General features: G+C 35.7%; 1 protein-coding gene across 4 annotated transcripts in view; it reads left to right on the forward strand.

The window, feature by feature from the left end:
- TXNL1 (thioredoxin like 1) overlaps positions 1 to 21,112 on the forward strand; it is a 37,236-nt gene extending 16,124 nt beyond the window's left edge. For 2 of the 4 annotated variants that reach the window (XM_049698644.1, XM_049698646.1), the window contains 6 exons: positions 8,833 to 8,955; positions 10,638 to 10,707; positions 12,490 to 12,662; positions 14,779 to 14,883; positions 19,487 to 19,529; positions 20,956 to 21,112. In XM_049698644.1, coding sequence (XP_049554601.1) covers positions 8,833 to 8,955; positions 10,638 to 10,707; positions 12,490 to 12,662; positions 14,779 to 14,883; positions 19,487 to 19,525 — 510 coding nt within the window. In that variant the 3' untranslated portion in view covers positions 19,526 to 19,529; positions 20,956 to 21,112. The other 2 variants (XM_004266123.3, XM_049698645.1) reach the window with 2 other exon arrangements.
- Positions 21,113 to 24,360: the final 3,248 nt, after the last annotated feature.

Here is a 24,360-nt window from a genome sequence, read left to right on the forward strand (position 1 = left end):
CAGGTTAAGAAATTCTCTTCTATTTCTAATTTGTTGAGAATTTTTTAAAATCAGAAATGGGTATTAGATTCTTACAAATATTTTTTTCTGTGTCCATTGAGATGATCATGTTTCAACATTTTGTTTCTTAACATGGTGAATTACATTGAGTGACTTCTGCCTGTTAAACCAACCTACCATAACCTAGCATACTCTAGCCACTCTTGACTATGATGCATTATCCTTTTAATATATTGTTGAATTAGGTTTGCTAAAATTTTGTTTAAAATATTTGCCTCTATGTATATGAGGGACATTGGTCTGTAGTTTCCTTTCTTGTATGTTTTGGTATCAGGGTAATGCTGGTGTCATTAAATTAGTAAATATTCTCTCCTCTTCAATTTTCTGGAAGAGTTTGTGTAGAATGGGTACTATTTCTTCCTATAATATTTGTTAGAATTTAATAGTAAAGCCAGCTGTTCCTGGAGTTTTCTTTGTGGGAAGATTTTTTTGTTTTTTTTTTTGTTTTTTTTTTTTTGCGATACGCGGGCCTCTCACTGTTGTGGCCTCTCCTGTCGCGGAGCACAGGCTCCGGATGCGCAGGCTTAGTGGCCATGGCTCACGGGCCCAGCTGCTCCGCGGCATGTGGGATCCTCCCGGACCGGGGCATGAACACGCGTCCCCTGCATCGGCAGGAGGACCCTCAACCACTGCGCCACCAGGGAAGCCCTGTGGGAAGACTTTTAACTACAAATTTAATTTTTAAAAATAGGTAAACAATTAATCCAGTTATCTATTTCTTCTTGAGTGAGCTTTGGTGGTTTGTGTCTTTCAAGGAATTTGTCCATTTCATTTGTGTTGTTGAACTTACGTGCAAAATATTGTTCATAATATTCTCTCATTTTTTTAATATCTAAAGAAACTGTAGTACTGTCACCTCTCCTAATATTGGGATTTTTTTGTCTTGACCACTCTGGCTAGATGTTTCTTAACTCACTGATCTTGTCAGAGAACCAGCTTTTGATTTCATTGAGTTTCTCTATCGTTTTTCATTTCATTGCTTTGATGTTTATTATTTTCTTTTCTCTGTTTACTTTGGGTTTAATTTGCTCTTCTCTTTCTAGTTTCTTAAGGTCGAATTTGAGACCTTTCTTCTTGCCTAATATAGGCATTTAGTGCTATAAATTCCCCACCCTGGGACTTCCCTGGTCGTCCAGTGGTAAAGAATCCACTTTCCAATGCAGGGGACGCGGGCTCGGTATCTGGTTGGGAACTGAGACCCCACATGCTGCAGAGCAGCTAAGCCCGAGCGCCACAACTTCTGAGCCCGTGTGCCTCAACCAGAGAGCCTGCGTGCTCTGGAGCCCTCACACAACTAGAGAGAAGCCCATGCGCCACAACAACAAAAAAGCTCCCACATGCCACAACAAAGACCCAACGCAGCCAGAAAGAAAAAAATAAGTCTCTGCCCCAAGTATCTCTTTAGAAGTTGGGAAAGTTTTAAACATTCTATTTTTTCTCTCCCCTATTTTCTTTTTTTAATTTACTTATTATTTTTAAAATTTTATTTATTTCATTTTATTTTATTTTATTTTATTTATTTATTTTTTTTTGTGTGTTTCCTTATTTATTTTCATTTTGGATGATCTGTCCATTGGTGAAAGTGGGGTGTTAAAGTCCCCTACTATGAATGTGTTACTGTCAATTTCCCCTTTTATGCTTGTCAGTATTTGCCTTATGTATTGAGGTGCACCTATGTTGGGTGCATAAATATTTACAATTGTTATATCTTCGTCTTGGATCGATCCCTTGATCATTATGTAGTGTCCTTCTTTGTCTCTTCTAATAGTCTTTGTTTTAAAGTCTATTTTGTCTGATATGAGAATTGCTACTCCAGCTTTCTTTTGGTTTCCATTTGCATGAAATACCTTTTTCCATCCCCTTACTTTCAGTCTGTATGTGTCTCTAGGTCTGAAGTGGGTCTCTTGTAGACAGCAAATATATGGGTCTTGTTTTTGTATCCATTCAGCCAATCTGTGTCTTTTGGTGGGAGCATTTAGTCCATTTACATTTAAGGTAATTATCGATATGTGTGTTCCTATTCCCATTTTCTTAATTGTTTTGGGTTCGTTATTGTAGGTCCTTTCCTTCTTTTATGTTTCTTGCCTAGAGAAGTTCCTTTAGCAGTTGCTGTAGAGCTGGTTTGGTGGTGCTGAACTCTCTCAGCTTTTGCTTGTCTGTAAAGGTTTTAATTTCTCCATCAAATCTGAATGAGATCCTTGCTGGGTAGAGTAATCTTGGTTGCAGGTTTTTCTCCTTCAACACTTTGAATATGTCCTGCCACTCCCTTCTGGCTTGCAGAGTTTCTGCTGAAAGATCAGCTGTTAACCTTATGGGGATTCCCTTGTGTGTTATTTGTTGTTTTTCCCTTGCTGCTTTTAATATGTTTTCTTTGTATTTAATTTTTGACAGTTTGATTAATATGTGTCTTGGCGTATTTCTCCTTGGATTTATCCTGTATGGGACTCTCTGTGCTTCCTGAACTTGATTAACTATTTCCTTTCCCATATTAGGGAAGTTTTCAACTATAATCTCTTCAAATATTTTCTCAGTCCCTTTCTTTTTCTCTTCTTCTTCTGGAACCCCTATAATTCGAATGTTGGTGCGTTTAATGTTGTCCCAGAGGTCTCTGAGACTGTCCTCAGTTCTTTTCATTCTTTTTTCTTTATTCTGCTCTGCAGTAGTTATTTCCACTATTTTATCTTCCAGGTCACTTATCCGTTCTTCTGCCTCAGTTATTCTGCTATTGATCCTATCTAGAGTACTTTTAATTTCATTTATTGTGTTGTTCATCATTGCTTGTTTCATCTTTAGTTCTTCTAGGTCCTTGTTAACTGATTCTTGCAATTTGTCCATTCTATTGTCCATTCTATCTCCAAGATTTCGGATCAACCTTACTATCATTATTCTGAATTCTCTTTCAGGTAGACTGCCTATTTCCTCTTCATTTGTTAGGTCTGGTGGGTTTTTATCTTGCTCCTTCATCTGCTGTGTGTTTTTCTGTCTTTTCATTTTGCTTATCTTACTGTGTTTGGGGTCTCCTTTTTTGCAGGCTGAAGGTTCGTAGTTCCTGTTATTTTTTGTGTCTGTCCCCAGTGGCTAAGGTTGGTTCAGTGGGTTGTGTAGGCTTCCTGGTGGAGGGTACTAGTGCCTGTGTTCTGGTGGATGAGGCTGGATCTTGTCTTTCTGGTGGGCAGGTCCACGTCTGGTGGTGTGTTTGGGGGCGTCTGTAGACTTATGATTTTGGGCAGCCTCTCTGCTAATGGGTGGGGTTGTGTTCCTGTCTTGCTGGTTGTTTGGCATAGGATGTCCAGCACTGTAGCTTGCTGGTCGTTGAGTGAAGCTGCGTGCTGGCGTTGAGATGGAGATCTCTCGGAGATTTTTGCTGTTTGATATTATGTGCAGCTGGGAGGCCTCTTGTGGACCAGTGTCCTGAAGTTGGCTCTCCCACCTCAGAGGCACAGCACTGACTCCTGGCTGCAGCACCAAGAGCCTTTCATCCACAGGGCTCCTTAATTTGGGATGATTCGTTGTCTATTCAGGTATTCCACAGATGCAGGGTATATCAAGTTGATTGTGGAGCTTTAATCCGCTGCTTCTGAGGCTGCTGGGAGAGATTTCCCTTTCTCTTCTTTGTTCTCACCGTTCCCAGGGGCTCGGTTTTGGATTTGGCCCCGCCTGTGCGTGTAGGTCGCCGGAGGGCGTCTGTTCTTTGCTCAGACAGGACGGGGTTAAAGGAGCCGCTGATTCGGAGGCTCTGGCTCACCCAGGCCGGGGGGTAGGGAGGGTCACGGAGTGCGGGGCGGGCCTGCAGCGGCAGAGGCCTGCGTAACGTTGCAGCCTGAGGCGCGCCGTGCGTTCTCCCGGGGGAGTTGTCCCTGGATCCCGGGACCCTGGCAGTGGCGGGCTGCACAGGCTCCCCGGAAGGGCGTGTGGCTAGTGACCTGTGTTCGCACACAGGCCTCCTGGCGGCGGCAGCAGCGGCCTTAGCGTCCCATGTCCGTCTCTGGGCTCCGCACTCTTAGCCGCGGCTCGCGCCCGTCCCTGGAGCTCTCTCAAGCAGCGTTCTCAATCCCCTCTCCTCGTGCACCAGGAAACAAAGAGGGACGTAAAAGTCTCTTGCCTCTTCGGCAGGTCCAGACCCCTCCCCGGACTCTCTCCCGGGCAGCCGCGGCGCACCAACGCCCTGCAGGCTGTGTTCACGCCGCCAACCTCAGTCCTCTCCCGGCGCTCCGACAAAAGCTGGAGCCTCAGCTCCCAGTCCCGCCCGCCCCGGCGGGCGAGCAGACAAGCCTCTCGGCTGGTGAGTGCCGGTCGGCCCGATCCTCTGCGCTGGAATCTGTCCGCTTTGCCCTCCGCACCCCTGTTGCTGTGCTCGCCTCCGCGGCTCCCAAGCTCCCCCACTCCGCCTCCCGAAGTCTCCGCCCGCGAAGGGGCTTCCTAGTGTGTGGACACTTTTCCTCCTTCACAGCTCTCTCCCGCTGGTGCAGGACCCGTCCCTATCCTTTTGTCTCTGTTTAGTTTTTTCTTTTGCCCTAACCAGGTACGTGGGGGGTTCCTTGCCTTTTGGGAGGTCTGAGTCTTCTGCCAGCGTTCAGTAGGTGCTCCGTAGGAGTTGTTCCACGCGTAGATGTATTTCTGATGTATCTGTGGAGAGGAAGGTGATCTCCGCGTCTTACTCTTCCGCCATCTTCCCGGAAGTCCCTCCTCATTTTATTTTTTTAACACCCTTACTAGAGTATAATTGCTTTACAATGGTATGTTAGTTTCTGCTTTATAACAAAGTGAATCAGCTATACATATACATATATCCCCATATCTCCCCCCTCTTGCATCTCCCTCCCACCCCTCCTGTCCCATAATTTATTTATTTATTTATTTTTATTTTTATTTTTATTTTTTTTTTTTTGCGGTATGCGGGCCTCCCACTGTTGTGGCCTCTCCCGTTGTGGAGCACAGGCTCCGGACGCGCAGGCTCAGCGGCCATGGCTCACGGGCCCAGCCGCTCCGCGGCATGTGGGATCTTCCCGGACTGGGGCACGAACCCATGTCCCCTGCATCGGCAGGCGGACTCTCAACCACTGCGCCACCAGGGAAGCCCCCATAATTTATTTTTTTAAAGGTATCTTTATTGGAGTATAATTGCTTTACAATCCCATATTTTATAAGAGTACCTAGTATGGCTTCAAATCACATGAGGGGGCTATCAATATCAAGTCTTCCTCTCTAGAAGTTTGCAGTCTAGGCACTCTGGAATCAAACTTGTATTTACATGTGTTCTAAATCTTGAGACTTATTAGTGTATTTCAGTGTTCCAACCTCTGACCTGTAGGTTTTGGTCTACAAATATGTCACATTCACCAAAATAAACATTAAATGTCCCTAATTTATGTAGTAGGTAGGACAGATTTTTCTTTAACCAAAAACTTTCTGACTTCCTGTGTGTCTCATGTTGGATTCCACTCACCTCCTCCCCGCAAAGGTGAAATTTGTTCAAGCAAACAAAAAATCTAGTTGACAGAGTAGTGTTATAAACATGCATGTCATTCACCTGTGTTCATCAGTTGTGAATATTTCCCTGTTTTTGTTCTATCTTGATATGTATTTATCTGCTTTTATATTTTGCAGCATCATTTACAGAGTAAGTTATAGGCATCTAGATGGTTCATCTGTAAATATTTCAGCATGGAGCTCCTAAGAACAAGGACATTCTCTTGTATAGCCATGATACCATTATCACTTCTAAGAAATTTAACATTGATATGATATCTATCCCTAATGTACAGCCTATATTCAGATTTCCTTAATATATCTCCAAAATATACTTTATAGCTGTTTTTCCCCAATCTTGGATCAAATCAAGGGTCATGCATTGCATTTAAGTTGTCAATCTCTTTAGTGTTCTTTAGTCTAGAAACTTCTCTCCGCCTTTTTTCTTTCATGACTGCCTTTTAATTTGTCTGTGCCATGCGGCATGTGGGAGCCTAGTTCCCTGACCAGGGATCGAACCTGAGCCCCCTGTATTGGAAGCGCAGAGTCCCAACCACTGGACCTCCAGGGAAGTCCCATGACTGCCTTTTTTTAAAGTTTAAAGCAACGCCAGTCTACTGTAGTAGCCACTAGGCACATGTGGCATTTTTTATGTGACTGGGGCAACTGAGGAACTGAATTTTTAGTTTTATCTATTTTTAATTGATTTAGTTTTAAATTTACACATGTGGCTAATGGCTGTCTCATTGTACAGTGCAGGTCTGGACCATTTGTCTTACACAGTGTCCCACAGTCTGGATTTGTCTGATTGTGTTCTCATGATTCTTTCCTCATTATTGGCAAGTTGATTGCATAAGTAGTGATACTTATTTCCAATTACATATTTTCCAAATATGTCAGTTTGCAGTTATGTCAAGTATACAATATTATGCCAGTTTGTCCCAGACAGTGTTGTAAAACAGAGCACTTTAATGCAACTGTTCAAATATGATACTTGTTTTGTGTGCCCCATGATAAATTAAAAACCAATTTTAAATTATTTACCTATTTAGTTTATTTTCATCATTAAGGTATTGGAAGTACGACTGCAATGTTGTCTTCAAGCCTGGGGTCTTGATCCTGCATATAGTATGGAAGAGGCATCTCGGTAGGATGGTAGGCAAATGTTTGAAAGATTTTGTCACATTTTCAAGGCAAATGTTCAAGAAGTTCAGAATAATTCTGTAGTAGTAGAACTTAGCTGTGTAGTGCTCCTTTTCTTCCTGCCTCCCTTTTTGAATTGGCTACATTATGTTACCCTGAGTAATACATTTAACGTCTAATGCAATGTAACATTTGATATAATAGAAAAGAATATTTTGGCTTTGGAAGCATCTAGGCTAGTCTATGAATAATTAAGGGTATATTCTAATGGATTATTACCATATTGATAATTATTTGAAATGTAAAGTTTTCTTTAGTCTTTCAGAACCATATACACATGTATTAGTATGTGTATTAGTATTCGTAATGAAGACTGATAGAATGGTGAACATGTATCTGATAACTTAGAATACTTGGTAATCTTTATTTTTTTATTTTTTATTTTTTTTAAATTACTTGGTAAACTTTAAAAACAGTTTTTGTTTAGTAGGTGAAATGGATACTTTTCTAGAAAAATAGTTTCAAAATCAACTCCACTAGAAGCAGAACTCCTAAATAGACCAATCACCATTGAGGAAGTAGAGAAAATAGTAAAAGAGCTCTTACATAAATACCAAGATGACTTCACAGGGAAATTCTACCAAATCTCTAAAGATCAGGTAGTCTTGTGTTAACTGCAACTACTCAAGACCATATAAAAAGAGAGAAAACTTAAAAGTTTCATTTTGAAGTAAGTTATGACATTGATCCCAGAATCTGACAAAGTTTGCAGCAAAAAAGAAAGCTACCAACCAGTTCCAGTTAGGAATATTGGTGTACAAATCTTAAATAAAATATTAGTAAACAAAATTCAGCAATCTAGAGGAGAAAAATCATGATTTCCTAATATGGGGAAAAAGCATTTGACAGAGTGCAATATCTATTTATTCCTAAAGTGTTCAATAAAATTTTAATGGGGAAGTACTGGAGGCATTCCCACTGAAGTCAGAAACAAGACAGGGATGACCACTGTCACTGCAACTCTATGGCGTTGTGTTGAAAGTATTAGCCAAAACATATACAGGAAAATGTTAAATGACGCCACAGGAAAGCACTCAGCAAAATCCAGAATATAAGAAATCTATAGGCTAAATGACTATAGATTAAAAGAGATTTAAGAGACATTAACCAAATACGGTATTTGTACTTTTCTTGGATTCTTATTCTGAGACTCAGTAATTTCAACTGTAAAACATTTATGAGACAGTTGAAGAAATTTGAACATTGATATTGATGATATTAAAATATTATTCATTGTTTTAGTTGTGATAATGATACTGAGGATTTTTTTTTGAGTACTTATCTCTTGTGAACACACTGAAATGTTCATGAATGAAATAAAAAAAAGTCTAAAATTTACTTGAAAATAATTGGGAGAAAGGTTGGGAATGGTTACAGGGTAAAGGTGAGATAAGAGTGGGCATGAGTTGATGATTATTGTAGCTGGGAGGTGGATACCTGAGGTTCACTGTATTAGTCTATTTGTGTATGTTTGGAATTTTCCATGATAAAAATTTTTTAAATAGTTATTTGCTATTTATCTTTAAACTCTTCACGGATATAGGTTTAAAGAGTGCATGATTACTAGAAGAGGGAGGTAGGCTTTCTTTGGATATTTTGTAGATATTTTAGTTTGCATATTTTCCACTTCAAAACACTGCTATTAAAAAACGTATAAGTCAACATTTAATAATCTTTGTGTTAAAGACTTGATTTTGGTTTCTTATTAAGTGGGCTAAGCCTAAATTTGGCTTTAATTATTAGTGATAGATGTCAGTTAGAAGTTCAAATGAAAGGGTTATTATAAAAGTTTTAGTAACTATTTTAAATGAGATATAAGTTTTCTTTAAAATTGCTTAATCAAGAGAGAGTCACTCCAATATAAAATAAAAAGTTTAGAAAAAAAAGAATCACATACAAGGATGTATTGTACAACACAGGAAATAGTATCTTATAGTAACTATAAATGGAATATAACCTTTAAAAATTGTTAATCACTGTGTTGTACCAAGAAACATAATATTGTACAATAAAAAAAGAATCACATATTTACATTTCTTATTAAGATTTTTATACCAAATCCAAATGCTTTGCCTAAAGTCTTGGTTTAATTTTTTTCAGATGGATTTAATGCCTTTTATTAACAAAGCTGGCTGTGAATGTCTTAATGAAAGTGACGAGCATGGATTTGACAACTGTTTACGAAAAGACATGACCTTCTTGGAATCTGATTGTGATGAACAGGTAACCGAATGCTTAAGGCTTGTAAGGATTATCAGTATTTATGCCTGCTCTTGTTTCTTGTTCAGGTTTCCATCTCAGGATTTCATGTTTCTCTTTTCCAGATGCTCACTTCTTTCTTCCTTTTTATAACTTCACCCCTGTCCTTTGACCCTGCAGACCCCCCTCGTTTCTTTGTACTTCTATGCCAGCTGCACTGCGGAGAATCACCGATCTCTTGGATTGCCCCGAAGGCTGAGTTGAGCCTTCACTCTTCTTAAGTCCTTTTGTTCATTCTTGACTTGCCTTCATACTTCCTACACGACTTTGTCCCTGAGAAATAGAAACTAATTAGATGAGCCCTCCCTGTATGTCTAGTCCTCACTCCCAGATGTAAACCTGTTGTATTTCCCTATAATTCCCAGCATTATTGTTCCAGAGGAAGTAGTGTAGTATAGTACTGCCTTTATCAAGCCATCTCTGTCTTCATCTTGACTGTTATTTTCCTTAATTTAATTTCTATTCCATTGCCTCTGCTTTGTCCCCATTTCCTGTTCATCTTTTACATGTTCACAAAAGTTATTTCTCTAAAATATAAATCTGATCATGCTTCTCTTTCTTAAAAGAGTTAAATGGTTCTTCAGTGACTTCAGGAAGAAGGTGTCGTATTCTTGCTGACTTTATCTGCTTCTAGCTTTCTACTCTCATAATCCTCTTCACCTGTGGTTCAAGTCTCTAAGCATGTCATGCTTATTTTCTGGCACACAATTACAGGTCAAGTATAAAAGGTACTTACATAACCAAAGGGAGTAATTTAAGTATTTTCTTAAGCAAATAGACCACAGTGATTTGAAATCATAAATCCAAATCCCATCTTTCTTTGCTCCAGCCAGAGCTACCTTACTGTATAGCTTTGAGAATATCATTCACATTGTGCTCCTTGTAAATGGTGCCCTGAAATAATGTGGTGATGCATATCAGAAGGACTGGCTACAGCTTCCCTGAAATCTTCCTGCCAAGGAAATCTTCCTCCCAGGGTAGAAGCATAGGTACCTACATCAGACAGAATTTTAGCTGGAAAGAAGATTGAGTGAATGAATCAGAGATAGGCATTTCGGCATTGTTTTGTGTTCCAGTTCTCTTACCTAGCTTTTCAGATTCAGTTAGTCAGATAAATTTAAAATGGAGGTTTGGAGGTTACTGTTAGAGCTGTGAGTCCTGTTCTCTTGACTTTTGGATCAAATAGAGTTCATTTGAGGTCTAGTCTCTCCACGTAGCCTGTGTGCATTGTCTCCAAATTGTCAAGTGACGTGGGTGGATGCTTCCACAAATAAATTGTTTTGGAAAATAATAAGCTTAATATGCTAAAATATATAGTTTAAATTTTAATTTCGGGATTTTGTTTGTTTTTTTGGAAAGCAGATTGCTTATCAGTTTTAGGTTACAAGACTTTAGGTTCTTACATATAATTTTAGTTAATTCTATTAAATTTTGTTGTTATTTCTTTATACGAATAATACATTAATGTATTTTTCAAATGTCAGCCTAATCAAGTTACTTTCAACTTACTGATATTCTATATTACGTTGGTTTTGTTAGATGAATTAAATTTTGTCTGCTGCTTAATTATTTAAATCTCCTTAGCTATTGTGTTATTTAAGGTGTTCAACAGTCCTTTAAAAATGAAACTATTATTTTCTTCACAGCTACTTATTACCGTGGCATTCAATCAGCCTGTTAAGCTTTATTCAATGAAATTTCAAGGGCCAGATAATGGTGAGTAATGGGCAGCTTTTCTTTAACTTTCTGCTCTGTAGACCTGCTAGCACATATTTAAAACTTTTCTTTTTTTTCTTTTCTTTTTTTTTAAATTGAGGTATAGTTGATGTATACTCCTATGTAAGTTTTAAGTGTACAACATAATGATTCACAATTTTTAAGGGTTATTCCATTTATAGTAATTCTAAAATATTGGCTATATTCCCTGTGTTGTACAGTATATCCTTGTAGCTTATTCATTTTATACATAGAAGTTTGTACCTCTTAATCTCTTACCCCTATCTTGCTCCTCCCTCCTCCCCTCTTCCACACTGGTAACCACTAGTTTGTTTTCTTTATCTGTGGGTCTGCTTCTTTTTTGTTATATTCCCAAGTTTGTCGTAGTTTTCAGATTCCACATATAAGTAAGTGATATCATACAGCATTTGTCTTTCTCTGTCTGACCTATTTCACTTAGCATAATACCCTCCAGGTCCATCCATGTTGTTGCAAATTGCAAAATTTCATTCTTTTTTATGGTTGAGTAGGATTCCATTGTATATATATTTACTACATCTTCTTTATCCATTCTGTTGATGGACACTTAGGTTAAAACTTTTTATTAAATAGAGGTAAAGATTTCTTGTTTTGGGAAGGAGTGAAATTGTTCTTAGAACAAAGCAGTGGGCAAATAATGTGAGATTATTGGACCGAAAGTAATAAAAAAAGAAACGTTTACCCTTTTTCCAAAGTTTTTTATTTTAGAATTTAAGTTCCCTTTTAATCTGAAAACGAGGTAGCCCTTTCTTCCAACTAAAGATTCTAGGGTTGAGGTAGCTGTTTTTCAGGATCAGAACTGGGAGAATTATTTCACATTCCTCCTGTTATAGGTGATAAGACAGGCTCCGGATCTTCCTATTTGTGCTCTAATTATAGTTTCATCTTCTTTATACATATTATGATGCGGTAAACATGATTGTACAGACTTGGCATTTTTCTTTTCATTAAATAAAGAATTGTGCTATTCACCCTCCCACCCCCTTTTTTCTGTTTCTTACTGAAGTGTTTTTTGCTGGTTGGGGCGGGCAGGGGTGGGGGCATGGGGTGGGCAGTGGGGACTAGGATTCTGGTTTTTTAGTTGGTTGGGAGAAGCAGTACGCTTATCAGGTAGCATTCCCTTATCATTTGCTATTCTAAATTTTCGTGTATTAATGACTTTTCACTAATAAAATTGTTTCTTTATTCTGAGAATACAAAGTATTTATAAAAGCAAATGCTATAGAAATGAGTATTTAAGCAGTGTGACTATCTTCAGATTCCTTAATCAGTCACAAAACACTGGTCTGAAGTTAAAAGGACTAAGACACTCTATCAATATGATTTTACCACTGAGCACATCCTAATCCCTAAGATGAATTTTGGTAGTTTGTGTAATTAATTTCCTTCTGGCTAAATGTTGTCACTGATAGTGCTTTCCTCCTAAATAACAAAATGTACCAACTGATGGCAACTGCAAGACCCATGTCAATGTTATTTCTTCTATGAAACTTTCTGTCAGCCTGCATGTACTGTCAGACTCCACTGCCACCTTCCCTATACCTCCTCACTGAGAGTTGTGCATGTATCATAGTATGTCTTTTATAGTTGAGGGCAAGAACTCTGTGTATATGTTATGCATGTACATATATATGTATGTGTTTTCATCTAGTATTCCTAGTACTTAGTATAGTTTTAGCAGGCCAAGAATATACCAGTAATATGTTTGGCGTTAGCATTTAATTTTATTCTACCATTTTATAGGTCAGGGTCCTAAGTATGTAAAAATTTTTATCAATCTACCCCGGTCTATGGATTTTGAAGAGGCAGAAAGAAGTGAGCCAACTCAAGCTCTGGAACTAACAGAGGATGATATTAAAGAAGATGGTATTGTCCCACTTCGTTATGTAAAGTTTCAGAATGTTAACAGTGTAACTGTAAGTAATATTTCATTCAGATATATTTAACGGGTTGTGGGTGACAGTTCATGCCATCTTTAGTATCCTAGCTGATTCCAAGTGATCCTTAAAAGTAATAATTGTCCACTTGGTTTGAAATGCATAAACATGTCTAATGAGCTAACTGAATTTTCTTCTTTCTAATTCATCTGTGTGCCCTAAAAATGAAAGACGGATTGATTTTTTTTAAATTTGTGGATTTGTCAGTTTACATATATATATATTACGTATACATCTTTGGCAACTTTTGTTAAAAGTTTATTCTAGAACATTTATACTTAAATAGAAGATATTTGTGCTTCCTTCATACCTGGTGATGAGTGATGATACGTTTGTAAAGTCCAATTTACTTTTCTAGAATATAGAGTTTTTAATAGTGTAGTGGCCGCGATCTCAGTAAAAATGGCTTTTAAAAGATAGTTTTATATTATCTTAATTTACATTAAGAAAGCAGCAGCTTTTTAGCAGTTATTAATTGCTTTTGTGAATTTTAGTATTAAAACCCAACACATGCTCCTAAACCACCTGTCCACCCTAGCCTGTTCCTTCAGAGGAGGGGGTAGGAGGGTTATAAAAGAATAGTAGAATACCTAGAAAAAGGAGTGGGAACCAGCACAGAGTCACTTGAGAACAAGGCATGCCAAGCTAATGTGATTTCTTTGTGTTAGTGGATTCTGGTTTTTGTAAATTAGAATGCCATAGCATGTGTTCATTTTACGAGGTTTTCAGAAAGTAGAATTTCACAGAATATACTTGTGGTATATGATGGTAAGATGGTGGTAAGATGAAAGATTATATAAAGTTGAGTTTTCAGTAGTTGAAATATTTTACCCAGATGAAATTACAGAAAATGGTTATACCATACTGGAACACTGGTTATGAAATATTTTTTTGACTTTACTCATATTTGTAACATTCAATTAATAACACCTGTTACTTTATTTAGTGATGGGAGGAAGGCATTTGTTTATTGGAAAAGCCCTTTAAACCCAGAGATCCTAATATAATCTCCTCTATCTTTGAGAATCATTGAACATAGTTATCTTGTGATAGGTTCACAGTCTTCACTGTGTCCTATCAAAATCAAAATTTTAGTCAGTGACTTAAATCCCGACAGAGAAAGCATGCCTGTCACTTTTTTTGGTGATAAAATTGAAATTGAAATGACAGCTTTGATCAGGAAGTCTAATCAGAATAAGTAGATGGATTTTAAAAGCAGTAAATATAAACTGTTGTGCTTAGATTAAAAAAGCATTGCAAATAAATAGATAGCTAGTTTAATAGTCCACTTATAGACTTAGAGTTTTTAATTGAATAGCTCAGTTTGAGATGAATCTGTGGTTTCCTGTAAAAACAACAAAAACTGATTGCTTAGTGCCATCTGAGAATGAAAAAAGTATGTTGCTGAATTCAAGAGAGGCAATAATCTTAAGTAGACAGCATGTAGAGTTATTTTTTTTAATAGAGCAAATTTTAAAAATTCAATATATTGAAAAAGGATCTATGAGTAAAGTTTCTGTCTCCTAACATGCTGAGGGGAGTTTTTAAATAGAAAGGGTAAAGAGCCAAGCTTGAAAAAACATGTAAGCCACAGTATAGTTTTAGGACCCTATTTCCAGTACTATTTTTTTCTTTTAAAATTGTAGGAAATAGAATGAATGAAGGATTATCAGAAAGAATATAACTGCAGAGATTTTCCTCAGTGAAAAATTATAATTTTAGTAAAGTTTCAGTAACACTCTGCCCATTGTAATCATGAATTTCATACCCTTTCAACATTCTTTGTAAATAATTTAACTATGACCCTTCTACACCATCACACTAAATCATCAAGAACTTGTGTATGTGAGTGTCTTGCCATGACATCCCTGGAGAAGGTAAGAATAGCTGGGCAAACAATAGAATTAATAATGCTATAGGGGTACTAGTCTAAATGTAATTTGGATTAATCCTTACAAAGAATGGAAGGTATTTTTATTAATAACCTAAGGAAATTGATTAAATTTAAAGCATGTTTATAAAAGAAGGAGTGTAATCATTAATGTAAAAATTCTTTCCTTTTTTGGTGTGTGTGTGTGTGTGTGTGTGTGTGTAGATATTTGTTCAGTCCAATCAGGGTGAAGAAGAAACAACAAGAATTTCATATTTTACTTTTATTGGGACTCCAGTCCAGGCAACAAATATGAATGACTTCAAACGAGTAAGTTTGTTTAAATGATAGCTGGGAGAAATAAAAATAACAATTTTAAGGAAATAATTTTAAAGCTGTCAAAATCATATGTCATGAAATTTTATAAGGTTAAACAGAACAGTAGGTTCTTCTAATCACATTTTTAGATTTCTTACTAAACGAAATCTCTAATAAAAATAAGTCCTACTGTTATAGTGTTTATTAATGAATGGCATCCAAATAAGAGGGGTAAAAATTATTGTTTGGTTATAGAAAGTAGTTAGGAATAATGAAAAATAGTAGTAGTAAGTTAAATCATTATTAATGAATTTTTAAGAACTTTGCTTGCTTATATTAAGATTTTGATTATCATTGTTTCTGATGAAAACATATTTAAAATGACAATTTTAATCAAAAAGAATGGACTCAGTTTTACTACACTGAGATGCTTTCAAACCATGTCTTCGTGCTGAAAGAACGCATTTCAGCAAATAACTATTCAGTGAACAGGCATATATGTATGTATTCAGTGAATTTTTTTGTTTTTTGTTTTTGAGGACATAGTCCCAAAGTTTGTGAAAGAATTTATAAGTTCTATGGGACCTTTAGGAAAGAGAACATTTTTTTCATTCTTGGAACTACTTCTAATTGGTAACAGTTCATTTAGGATGACTCTTAAAATATACAACCACAGATCATAGATGTATTTATCAGTACAGAACCCGGTTGCTGTACACAGACTAAATGTGCAGCAGCACCGGAGATGTAGGTTTTACTTGTGTTTCTGATGGCTGCATCTGGCGGGCAGTCTAGAACTTGGGGTGATTATAAGAGAGGAAGAGTTTCCTTAGCACTGTCAGTGCCTGGAGGAAGAGGCACCTGGCTTAAAACTTAGAGCCCTGTTTGGGGAATTGGAGCCATGGAACACCCTGAAAGCGTATTCTTTTTGATGGCACTGCAGATATAATTTTAATCCAATAACAGAAAAATTCATAAAATTTCATAACGGTGGATGAGCTTATAAAATTGTACACTGTTTTTGCAAAATTGATAACCTTGACAATAGATATTTTAATGTCATTTTCCAACTGCTATCTTTCTGTCTCACAGCATAGTTAACTTTTGGGAGGTTTAGAAACAGTTATTAGATCTGTCATGTCAAATGTTTGACATGCACATAATGACAGGTCAGAAGAAGCAGAGATTAAACATCTACGTTTTTATGATATGAAATATGCTGCACTGGGAAACTGTGAGCAACAGAGTCGTTTTGGCCACCTGCTTTGCTACTTTGCTTGTTTGAATTAAATGCCATTGGATTTGGCTTTAACCATGCCTTGCATAGTTTCTTTTTAGCTCAGTTCTTTCCTAAGATCTATTATTCTAAATCCTATTATTTTCTCATATCATTAATTCGGCTCTGGTTTCCTGCTTCTCACCTCAGCTTATGCTACTTGATTTCCATTTTTCCTTTAGGTAACCCCTACTCTGTCTTGTCCATCTTCTTACCAGCCTGCCATTCAGTTATAGTTTTTCCGATGTGCATTAATAATTGTCCATCTAAGGATGTCTCCACCTCTTTGTTTTTAACATCCCACCTCACATCCCTTCTAGCCTATTTTCTCTCTTTTTTGACTATCAAACTACCTTTTTTGGACTGTCTTCAGGATAGCAAAGGTATTTTTCTTTTCTTGTCTGAGAGTATTTGTGTTTGTTTTAAAATGCTATTTACCTTATTGAAAATTATGGCAGAACAATAGTTCTCAAAACTTCTTGGTCCCAGGACCCCTTCACAGTACTAAAGATTATTGAGGACCAATATTTATCTAATATTTACCATTTTAGAAGTTAAAACTGAGAAATTTAAAAAATATTTATTTACAAATAAAATCACTGTTAACACAAGTAATATTTTAAAATATATATATTTCAAAACAAAAACTAATTTTGTGAGAAGAAGAGCATTGTTTTTACACTTTGACCATTTTGTTTATAGTCTAGCTTAATAGAATCCTCTCATTCTCATATCTGCTTCTGCATTCAGTCAGTTTTGCTATAGTAAGTCATGTAACCTCTGGAAAACTTCATTGTACATTTGTGAGACAATGAGAGTTAGTTAAAGAGGCAAGTAACAATTTAGCATTATTATGAAAATAGTTTTGACCTTGAAGACTCCATGAAAGGGTCTCAGGGATGCCCAGCCTGGACCACACTGAGAACTGCTGTGAAAATAATGTAATGCTATAATGGACTCCCTTCTTCGTGTTCTGGACTTCTTAATCCATTGCTTTTAATGTTTGATAAATTTTAATTGGTTGAATGACTTTCTTATATATATTAATATTACATTTTCTTTCAGTAGTTTCCAAATGAGTTTTGTTCTCGTGTCATTCATTGAACTCTAGGGTTATTCTTCAAGAGTAAGCTAATATTTCAGTTTTCTTCATGTTGTGCTAAGTCAACAACTTCAGTGTAGGAAAACTGCAATTAAAAAGCTAGCTTATGTTTAACTGAAATTGGCCTTGTGTAGAGTCACTTAATTAAAAACTATCAGTGAACTTGGTGTTTCTAGTAAAGGAAATAAACGATACATGGTATGGTACTTGTTGTCCCTGTGGTACCATGCTAGGTATAGTCATAAGCTCTGCCAGTAACGAGTTTATATTGTTAAAGGGTAATGCACAAACATTTGGAATGCTAATCAAAGTTAATCAAAGCTTTAGTTCACGGCTCTCTTCCTCTACAGAGTATTCTCATCCTTTCCCAGCCTGGTGATATTTCCTTCTTCCCAAGAATGGCTGGGAAAATATCAGAATGTTTTGTGGAGGAAAAGGGCCTAGAACTAAGCTGTGGGAGTAGAAATGGATAGAGGAAAAGATAGCAGTGGGCACTCTAGGTAGAATGGAAAACAGGAACCTTGGGCATGGAAGTGGGCAGGTGCAGGTCCTTCATTCGAGGATGGGTCAAGTATGGCACTTCTTTCCTTTATTTAGTCAGTCTGAATTTTAAAGGAATTGTACATAGTAATTGGAATTTAAAATTTCAATATAGATTGGGCATGTATTTTATCAGCACAGAGAGGAAAGTTTTGATACCTCTGTGTAGTGAAGAGAGCTGTGTAAAATGATTTTAATGGATGATAAAATAGAATTTGGTAGCGTTTTCAGTTTACATTTTTATGTTGTATGAGTTGTTTCCAGATAATTTTAGTTTTCAGAATGTCATTGATCTTCTCCTTATGTCACTAAGATGACAGAGCTAAGGTAATGCTGGTGAATCTTGGATGTGGCTAGAAATCTGAGACCCCCTTGCATGCTGTTACAGCTTTAGAAGGTTATACTTTTCAGATTTTGGAGACTAGAACATACCTTCCACTGGTCTGTTTTTGGCTCATAAGAAGCATTATGCCCAGATTATAATATATACTTAGGCTTTCTGTTGTAAATGGATTCTTTGTGTTGCAGCATGAAAAAAGCTTGCCATTTTAATTGGAAGTAGATGTTTTCTTTGCTAAAATATGCTCTTTACATGGATTGCTTTATTTGAACACAAAAATAATATAAGTATACAAAACTGAGCAAAAATGAAGGGGCTTCTGCTTCTTAGGGAATGAGGTGCATTTGAAAGGCAGAGCAGATTTTCTATGACTAATAAAAATAGACTTTTCTTAACTGGCCATTCACTTGTATCAGCTATTTTTGTAACATTTTTGTCTGTTTATTTTTCAGCTTTTTTAATCCAACTCAAATGAACTAAAACCAGAAGATTTTAAAAAATGAAGTAATATAAAGACTGACATTATCTCACTCTACTCCCCTCCTTGCTTCTCTGCACCTGTCTGCTCTCACCCTTCTCATGTTCTCACCATTGTTGGGGCAAGATTTCTACAGCTTCTATCATCTGGATCAGCCTTCTTGTTACCTAAATTTCCTCAACTGTCTCTTCTTCAGATCTCATTCTAGTCATGTTTCTCAGTTGGCCTTTTATTTGTTTTTGTTCTGGGCTTGCAACTAGGTGCTTTAATTTCATTACCATACCAGGATGCTCACCCAACTTTTTGTTACTTTTTTTAATTTACTTTCTCCTGTCTCATTTAATTTTGTGCTACATTTTGAGAAATAATTTTGCAATAAAACTTACATTGTTGTAAATGTTTTTAGATTTAACTAGTTAATGTTTTAATCTGATCTGAAGTTTAAATTTTATTTTTTAGGAACTATAGAATCATTTTGGAAATCAAATACGAGCAGTTTCATCAAGTTCTTTTATATCAGTACTAGTGTAATATATTGATTAGGCTGAATTTGAGAGACGTGGGTTTTATTTTCTCATTGGAACTGTAGCCCCAAAATCTTTTTGCTGATTAATTGTGGGCATGTCCTGTGCTTTGCCAACACAGGTGAGATCAAGGCCAGTTGAAAGACTTATGGACTGGATGTTAGGCTGGGTTAAAATATTAACATAGAAGATCAATGGACTCTTTACTGAATAAATATTTTTGACATCTAATTTTGATGTACCAAAATTTTTGTTTGTCTGAGGTGTAATATAAAGACTTAAAAATGAATAAAAGAACTTTACTTTTGGGGTGAGAAACTCCATATTGGAATGCTGAATTTCTTCTTTTTTACAGAGAATACACATTGGCAAGTTGAGAGTTATCAACCTGTGAAACAGTATGCAGATTCATGTCTTCTACTGTGTCACATCTGTTAAAATTTAAATTTTTAATATTAGTTGTTTTTGTTTTCTTTTGCTTAATCCAATAGCTCTGTGTTTTGTGTGTTCCCAAGGGATATAATGATCAATAATGCTTTCAGTGTTTATCTGCTTAAATCCATTTGTGGTACAGATAGTGCCCCCTCCCCTTCTTTCTTAGGAAAGCTCCCCCCAGCTCTTAAAATCTAAATTTCTTAACTCTCATCCACGTACTCTTTTATGAGACTACCTTTTGTATCTTTTTGGCATCTTGGGCTTTTTAACACATGGTTTCCTTGGATCAGAGAGGAGTTATTTTAAAGTAGTAAAAGTGATTTTCCTCAAGATGGGGAAAACAGCATTTCTAGCATCACGTGATTAGGAATTCAGTGGAAGGGGTTTTTATAATCTTTTCCCATGAATGACATTGACCCAGCCATGTTCTATTTTAGACCAGACTTGTACTGAAGACCTGTGTGAGTTTTACTTGATTCAGATTACTACCGTTGGGACCAGAATCAATTTAAAATATGAAAATTATATTTACAGACATACATAGAAATTTTTTTGTATACAAATATATGTTCAATAGCTTGCAAGTAGATTTCCTTAGAGGAATTTCTGCCATGAGAATACATTGTTATAAACTTTAGATTTAAAGTAAATTGTTTGATTAGAATGTAGTTTTAGAGCCTTCCTTCCCACAGAGGATTTGTTTTCTAGAACTATTGGTAGAAACCAAATTTATTCTTTATATTTTTAATCTGCTACATTTATAGCAACTAGAACATTTTTTAAACCCTTCAGTAGAGAATTTTTCTAGTCATTGCCTGAAACAAGGTTTATTCTTTATCATTTCAGTAGTACATTGTAGCAATCAGGGTTTTTTAAAAATAGAAACTAGGCCAAATTAGTCATTTTTAATCTGTTTTCATTGCATGTCTGCATATTGATAGAAAAGTCTAGAAACCTGTCATCCTGGGCATGAAGACATAAGTTTAGCATACTCTTTTAATTGTACATTATTTTATGATCGGCAGGCATTTGATATCTCATTGCCTAAAAATAGTATGCCAAATATGTTTCACTCATGTAGCATCATCTTTTTATTAACTTCTCTAAACTGTCAACCTTGTTTTGAAAAATTGCATTACTTTTTCTTAAAACTGTGGGAAACCAAAAATAGCCTGCATGTGTTTTATTTTTAATTTCTAGAGTCTGGGAAGGGAGGGAGGGTCACAGTGTGCTTCAACAATGAAGATAATACTGCATGCCAAAAAATTGCAAAGATAAAAATTAATACCAGCTTTTAAAAATGATTACAATTTGTAATATTATTTTTAAAATAACTCATATTTCTAAATCAATAAGAAGTACATATAAAGTTATTTTTGTTCTTCCTAGGTAGTTGGCAAAAAAGGAGAAAGCCACTAAGGTACAAAAGACACTGGAAGACCATATTGCAGTCAGATCTACAGCTCCTGGATAATTGCTTGATTCTCACCAGAGACTTTCAATATTTCGTTCATTGCCATTACCAATAAATCATTGCTTTTGTTCAGATGGTATCACTAGTGTTTCTCTTGTAATCTTAATACATGCAATTGTAAATAAAAGTAACTACTTTTGCCAAGCTTAATTTTTGTTGTTCTAAATAAGTATTTTCCCTTTCCATTTATTTGAAAATTGGCCATCTTCTGATTTTAGCAGAGACATAGGTGTCTGGTAGCATACTGATGAAAAGACAGTTTCTCTCTTTAGAGGAGCAGAACTGTTTTAGGGAATTAAGGAGTGTATGTGCGCTCATGTGCACACACACAGGAAGTGATTTTGATAAGTGGACTTGGAATGGCTAACCATGTTCCAATGAGTAACTAACTCATATGTTTGTTAAACAGCATTTGGGTATCTGGGCTATAGAAATTACTCAAATTATAAACTATCAGAATTAAATAAGTTTAATGAGATTTAACTGTTCTCACCTAAAACTATTAGTTAATGGGACCACAGATTTTAAACCCTATTGGATAAACTTTTAAAATTTGAGTTATTTTCTTTACTAGTAGAGGTATGTTGAAATCTGACAGTAGGGAAAAATATAGTACTATGAATTCATGAAGCAACAGAAATTGATCTCTTTTAATCAAGCGTTTAATATTTTAACTACCAAAAGATACAGTGTAAATATACAGAGAACATGTTAAGGTTGAAAATGAATTAGCCACATATATATGTTTAAAAGGTCTTTCACAAAAGGCTGGCAAGACAAAGCATCTGTTCCTTATTTTTTAAATCTTAAACTGTAATCTAGAAAATATTAATAAATTTAATTTTTTAATTTTTCTATTTTTAAAATTAAATTTTTAAATTTCTCAGTATTTTAAAAATTCAGTGTTTAAAAAGAGTACATAAGACTTAAAATTTTGATTCAGTTGATAATAAATTTGAGGACCTATTTGTCTAGGACTTGGTCAAGATACTGATTTGCCTTTGAGTCACCAGTGTATTTATCCATGTGTCTGAAAAAAATTATGCACAAGTTTTTGTGGTAAAATAGTCACTTTCTGAAACCCCAATGTCATTAAATAATGTTTCGTTTCTTTGTATGGAAGCACATTAACTGGTCTGTGGTGATGTCTGTTTCACGGTTATGTTGCCTTGGGTCAAGGGGAAGCAGAAGGGCAAGAAATAAAATAAAAGTTTATAACACTTCTTAATATAGACCATCTCAGATTAATCACGTCTGAAATTGAGTAAGATTAATATCAAAAGTTTTGTTTTACACTTTTGTACACTTAACAACCTTTTTGGGTAATTGTTCAAGTGCCTCATCTTAAGTATTGGTGACCTCATCCTATTTATACTTGACAATTTGAAAACCCAGTGAAAATAACTTCATATCTGTAAAGGACTGGGCATCAGATTTATATTGTTTATGTGACTTTCTATAACTTGCTTGCAATATACAAACATTTCATAATTATTCAAATTGTAAGTAGTGAGAAATGAATGTTTATAGGTAACTGTAACATGTTTCACTATGGGAAGTTTTACAAATAAACATGCATAGTTAACATTATTTAAGTTACCAAGCTGAAATGCTGATGTTTTCTCCTAAAACTGTGTGTGTGTATACATACACACATACATATATACATATTTATATGTAACACTGAATTTTCCAGATGAATAGGAAGAGCATTTATTGTAATTGTAGCCATCCATTACATAGTATTTTCTAGAAAACAGATATTAGGTTTATTGTCTGTTTTGTCAGACATAGCAAAAACCAGAACAAAACCACAAATACCCCACAAAACTTTTCTCTTGATTTGACTTATATTTTACATCAGGATGCATTATCTGGTGTGAAACAATAATGAAATAGCCTACCTATAATAGAAACAAAAACATTTCAGTACAGAGTCTTTGTCAGCATAAGGCTGAGGGCAAAGAGTAGCACGCAGGCTACCATACTCTTATGCCCACGGAAGACATTTATGCTCCATTTTGGTCAGGTTATCCCCCAATCTCGTTTTGTTGTAGGTAGCTACTTAATCTGCTGGAGTTGACAGACATGTGAGTTGAAACCTGTCTGCTGTCTTTGTCTCAAGGCCTGAGGATGTATACTACATTTCTTGCAGCATTTACAGGTGTGCTGTTACTGTACATTTGGGCTCAGTATTTTATTTATAGCTGCCATCAATACACTTGACATGGCGAGGGTGCTTTTTAACCTAAAACAGTTCAAATCTTCCTATCTTCCTCTTAATGTCTAAGATAAATCTTTAATTCTGTAATGAGAAGGAAGCATTGGAGTTAAGTAGATTAGTAAACTTACACTCTCTCCTTTGTGAGTTTTAAAGAATGAAAGAAATTTAGGGGTTACCCATATTGCTTGTATTAATATTTATATAGTTTGGTAGATTATGTTTTGTGTAGGTGTATATCTCTTCTGAAATTGGTCATTTCTAACCTTAGATTCTTTTTTTTTTTTAGAAAAGTAATTTAGAATAAGAAATCTATTCCCTGAACACTAAAGGAGAACTTTGAGGAATATCATGTTCACTTAGCTTTAACATCTCATTGGTTAGAGGTGATGTTCTGTATTTTAGAAAGATTGCCAAACACATTGTTTTGTAATATACATGTAGCATGTTTGTTAAGTAAGTGATTTTAAAATATTGAATATTTTATTCCTCAAGCCTATTGCCTAAGGCAGAATATTGATGTCATTTTAAGCATATTTTCACATCAAGTTTTATTTTTATTTTTAGATTTTTTCTTTTATTTTTAAAATTTTATTTTTTTAATTTTGATTGGAGTATAGTTGATTTACAATGTTATGTTTTAGGTGGCCAGCAAAGTGAATCAGTTACACATATACATATATACACTCTTTGAGATTCATTTCACATACCGGCCATTACAGAGTATTGAGTTCCCTGTGCTATACAGTGGGTGCCTATTATCTATTTTATCTATAGTAGTGTGTATATGTCAATCCCAGTCTCCCAGTTTATCCCTCCCCCCCTTACCCCCGGTAACCATAAGTTTGTTTTCTATATTGTTTTATTTTTATATTAATACTTTTTTTTTTAATCTGTCCTACCTCTATAAGATTAAGTGGGCAGAGTGGAGATTTTACAGGCAAATAAAATTACTTTTCAACTCTGTGGTCCATGCAAAATTATTAATTGGAGAATGTAGCACTAAACTAGGCCCATAAGGTAACTTTAGAATTTGTATATTCTACTAAAATTGTACACATCTTAGAATAATATTAAGATCTTGCTATGTAACCCTAAA

Source organism: Orcinus orca, chromosome 15 (assembly GCF_937001465.1).
Source record: "Orcinus orca chromosome 15, mOrcOrc1.1, whole genome shotgun sequence".
NCBI lineage: Eukaryota > Metazoa > Chordata > Mammalia > Artiodactyla > Delphinidae > Orcinus > Orcinus orca.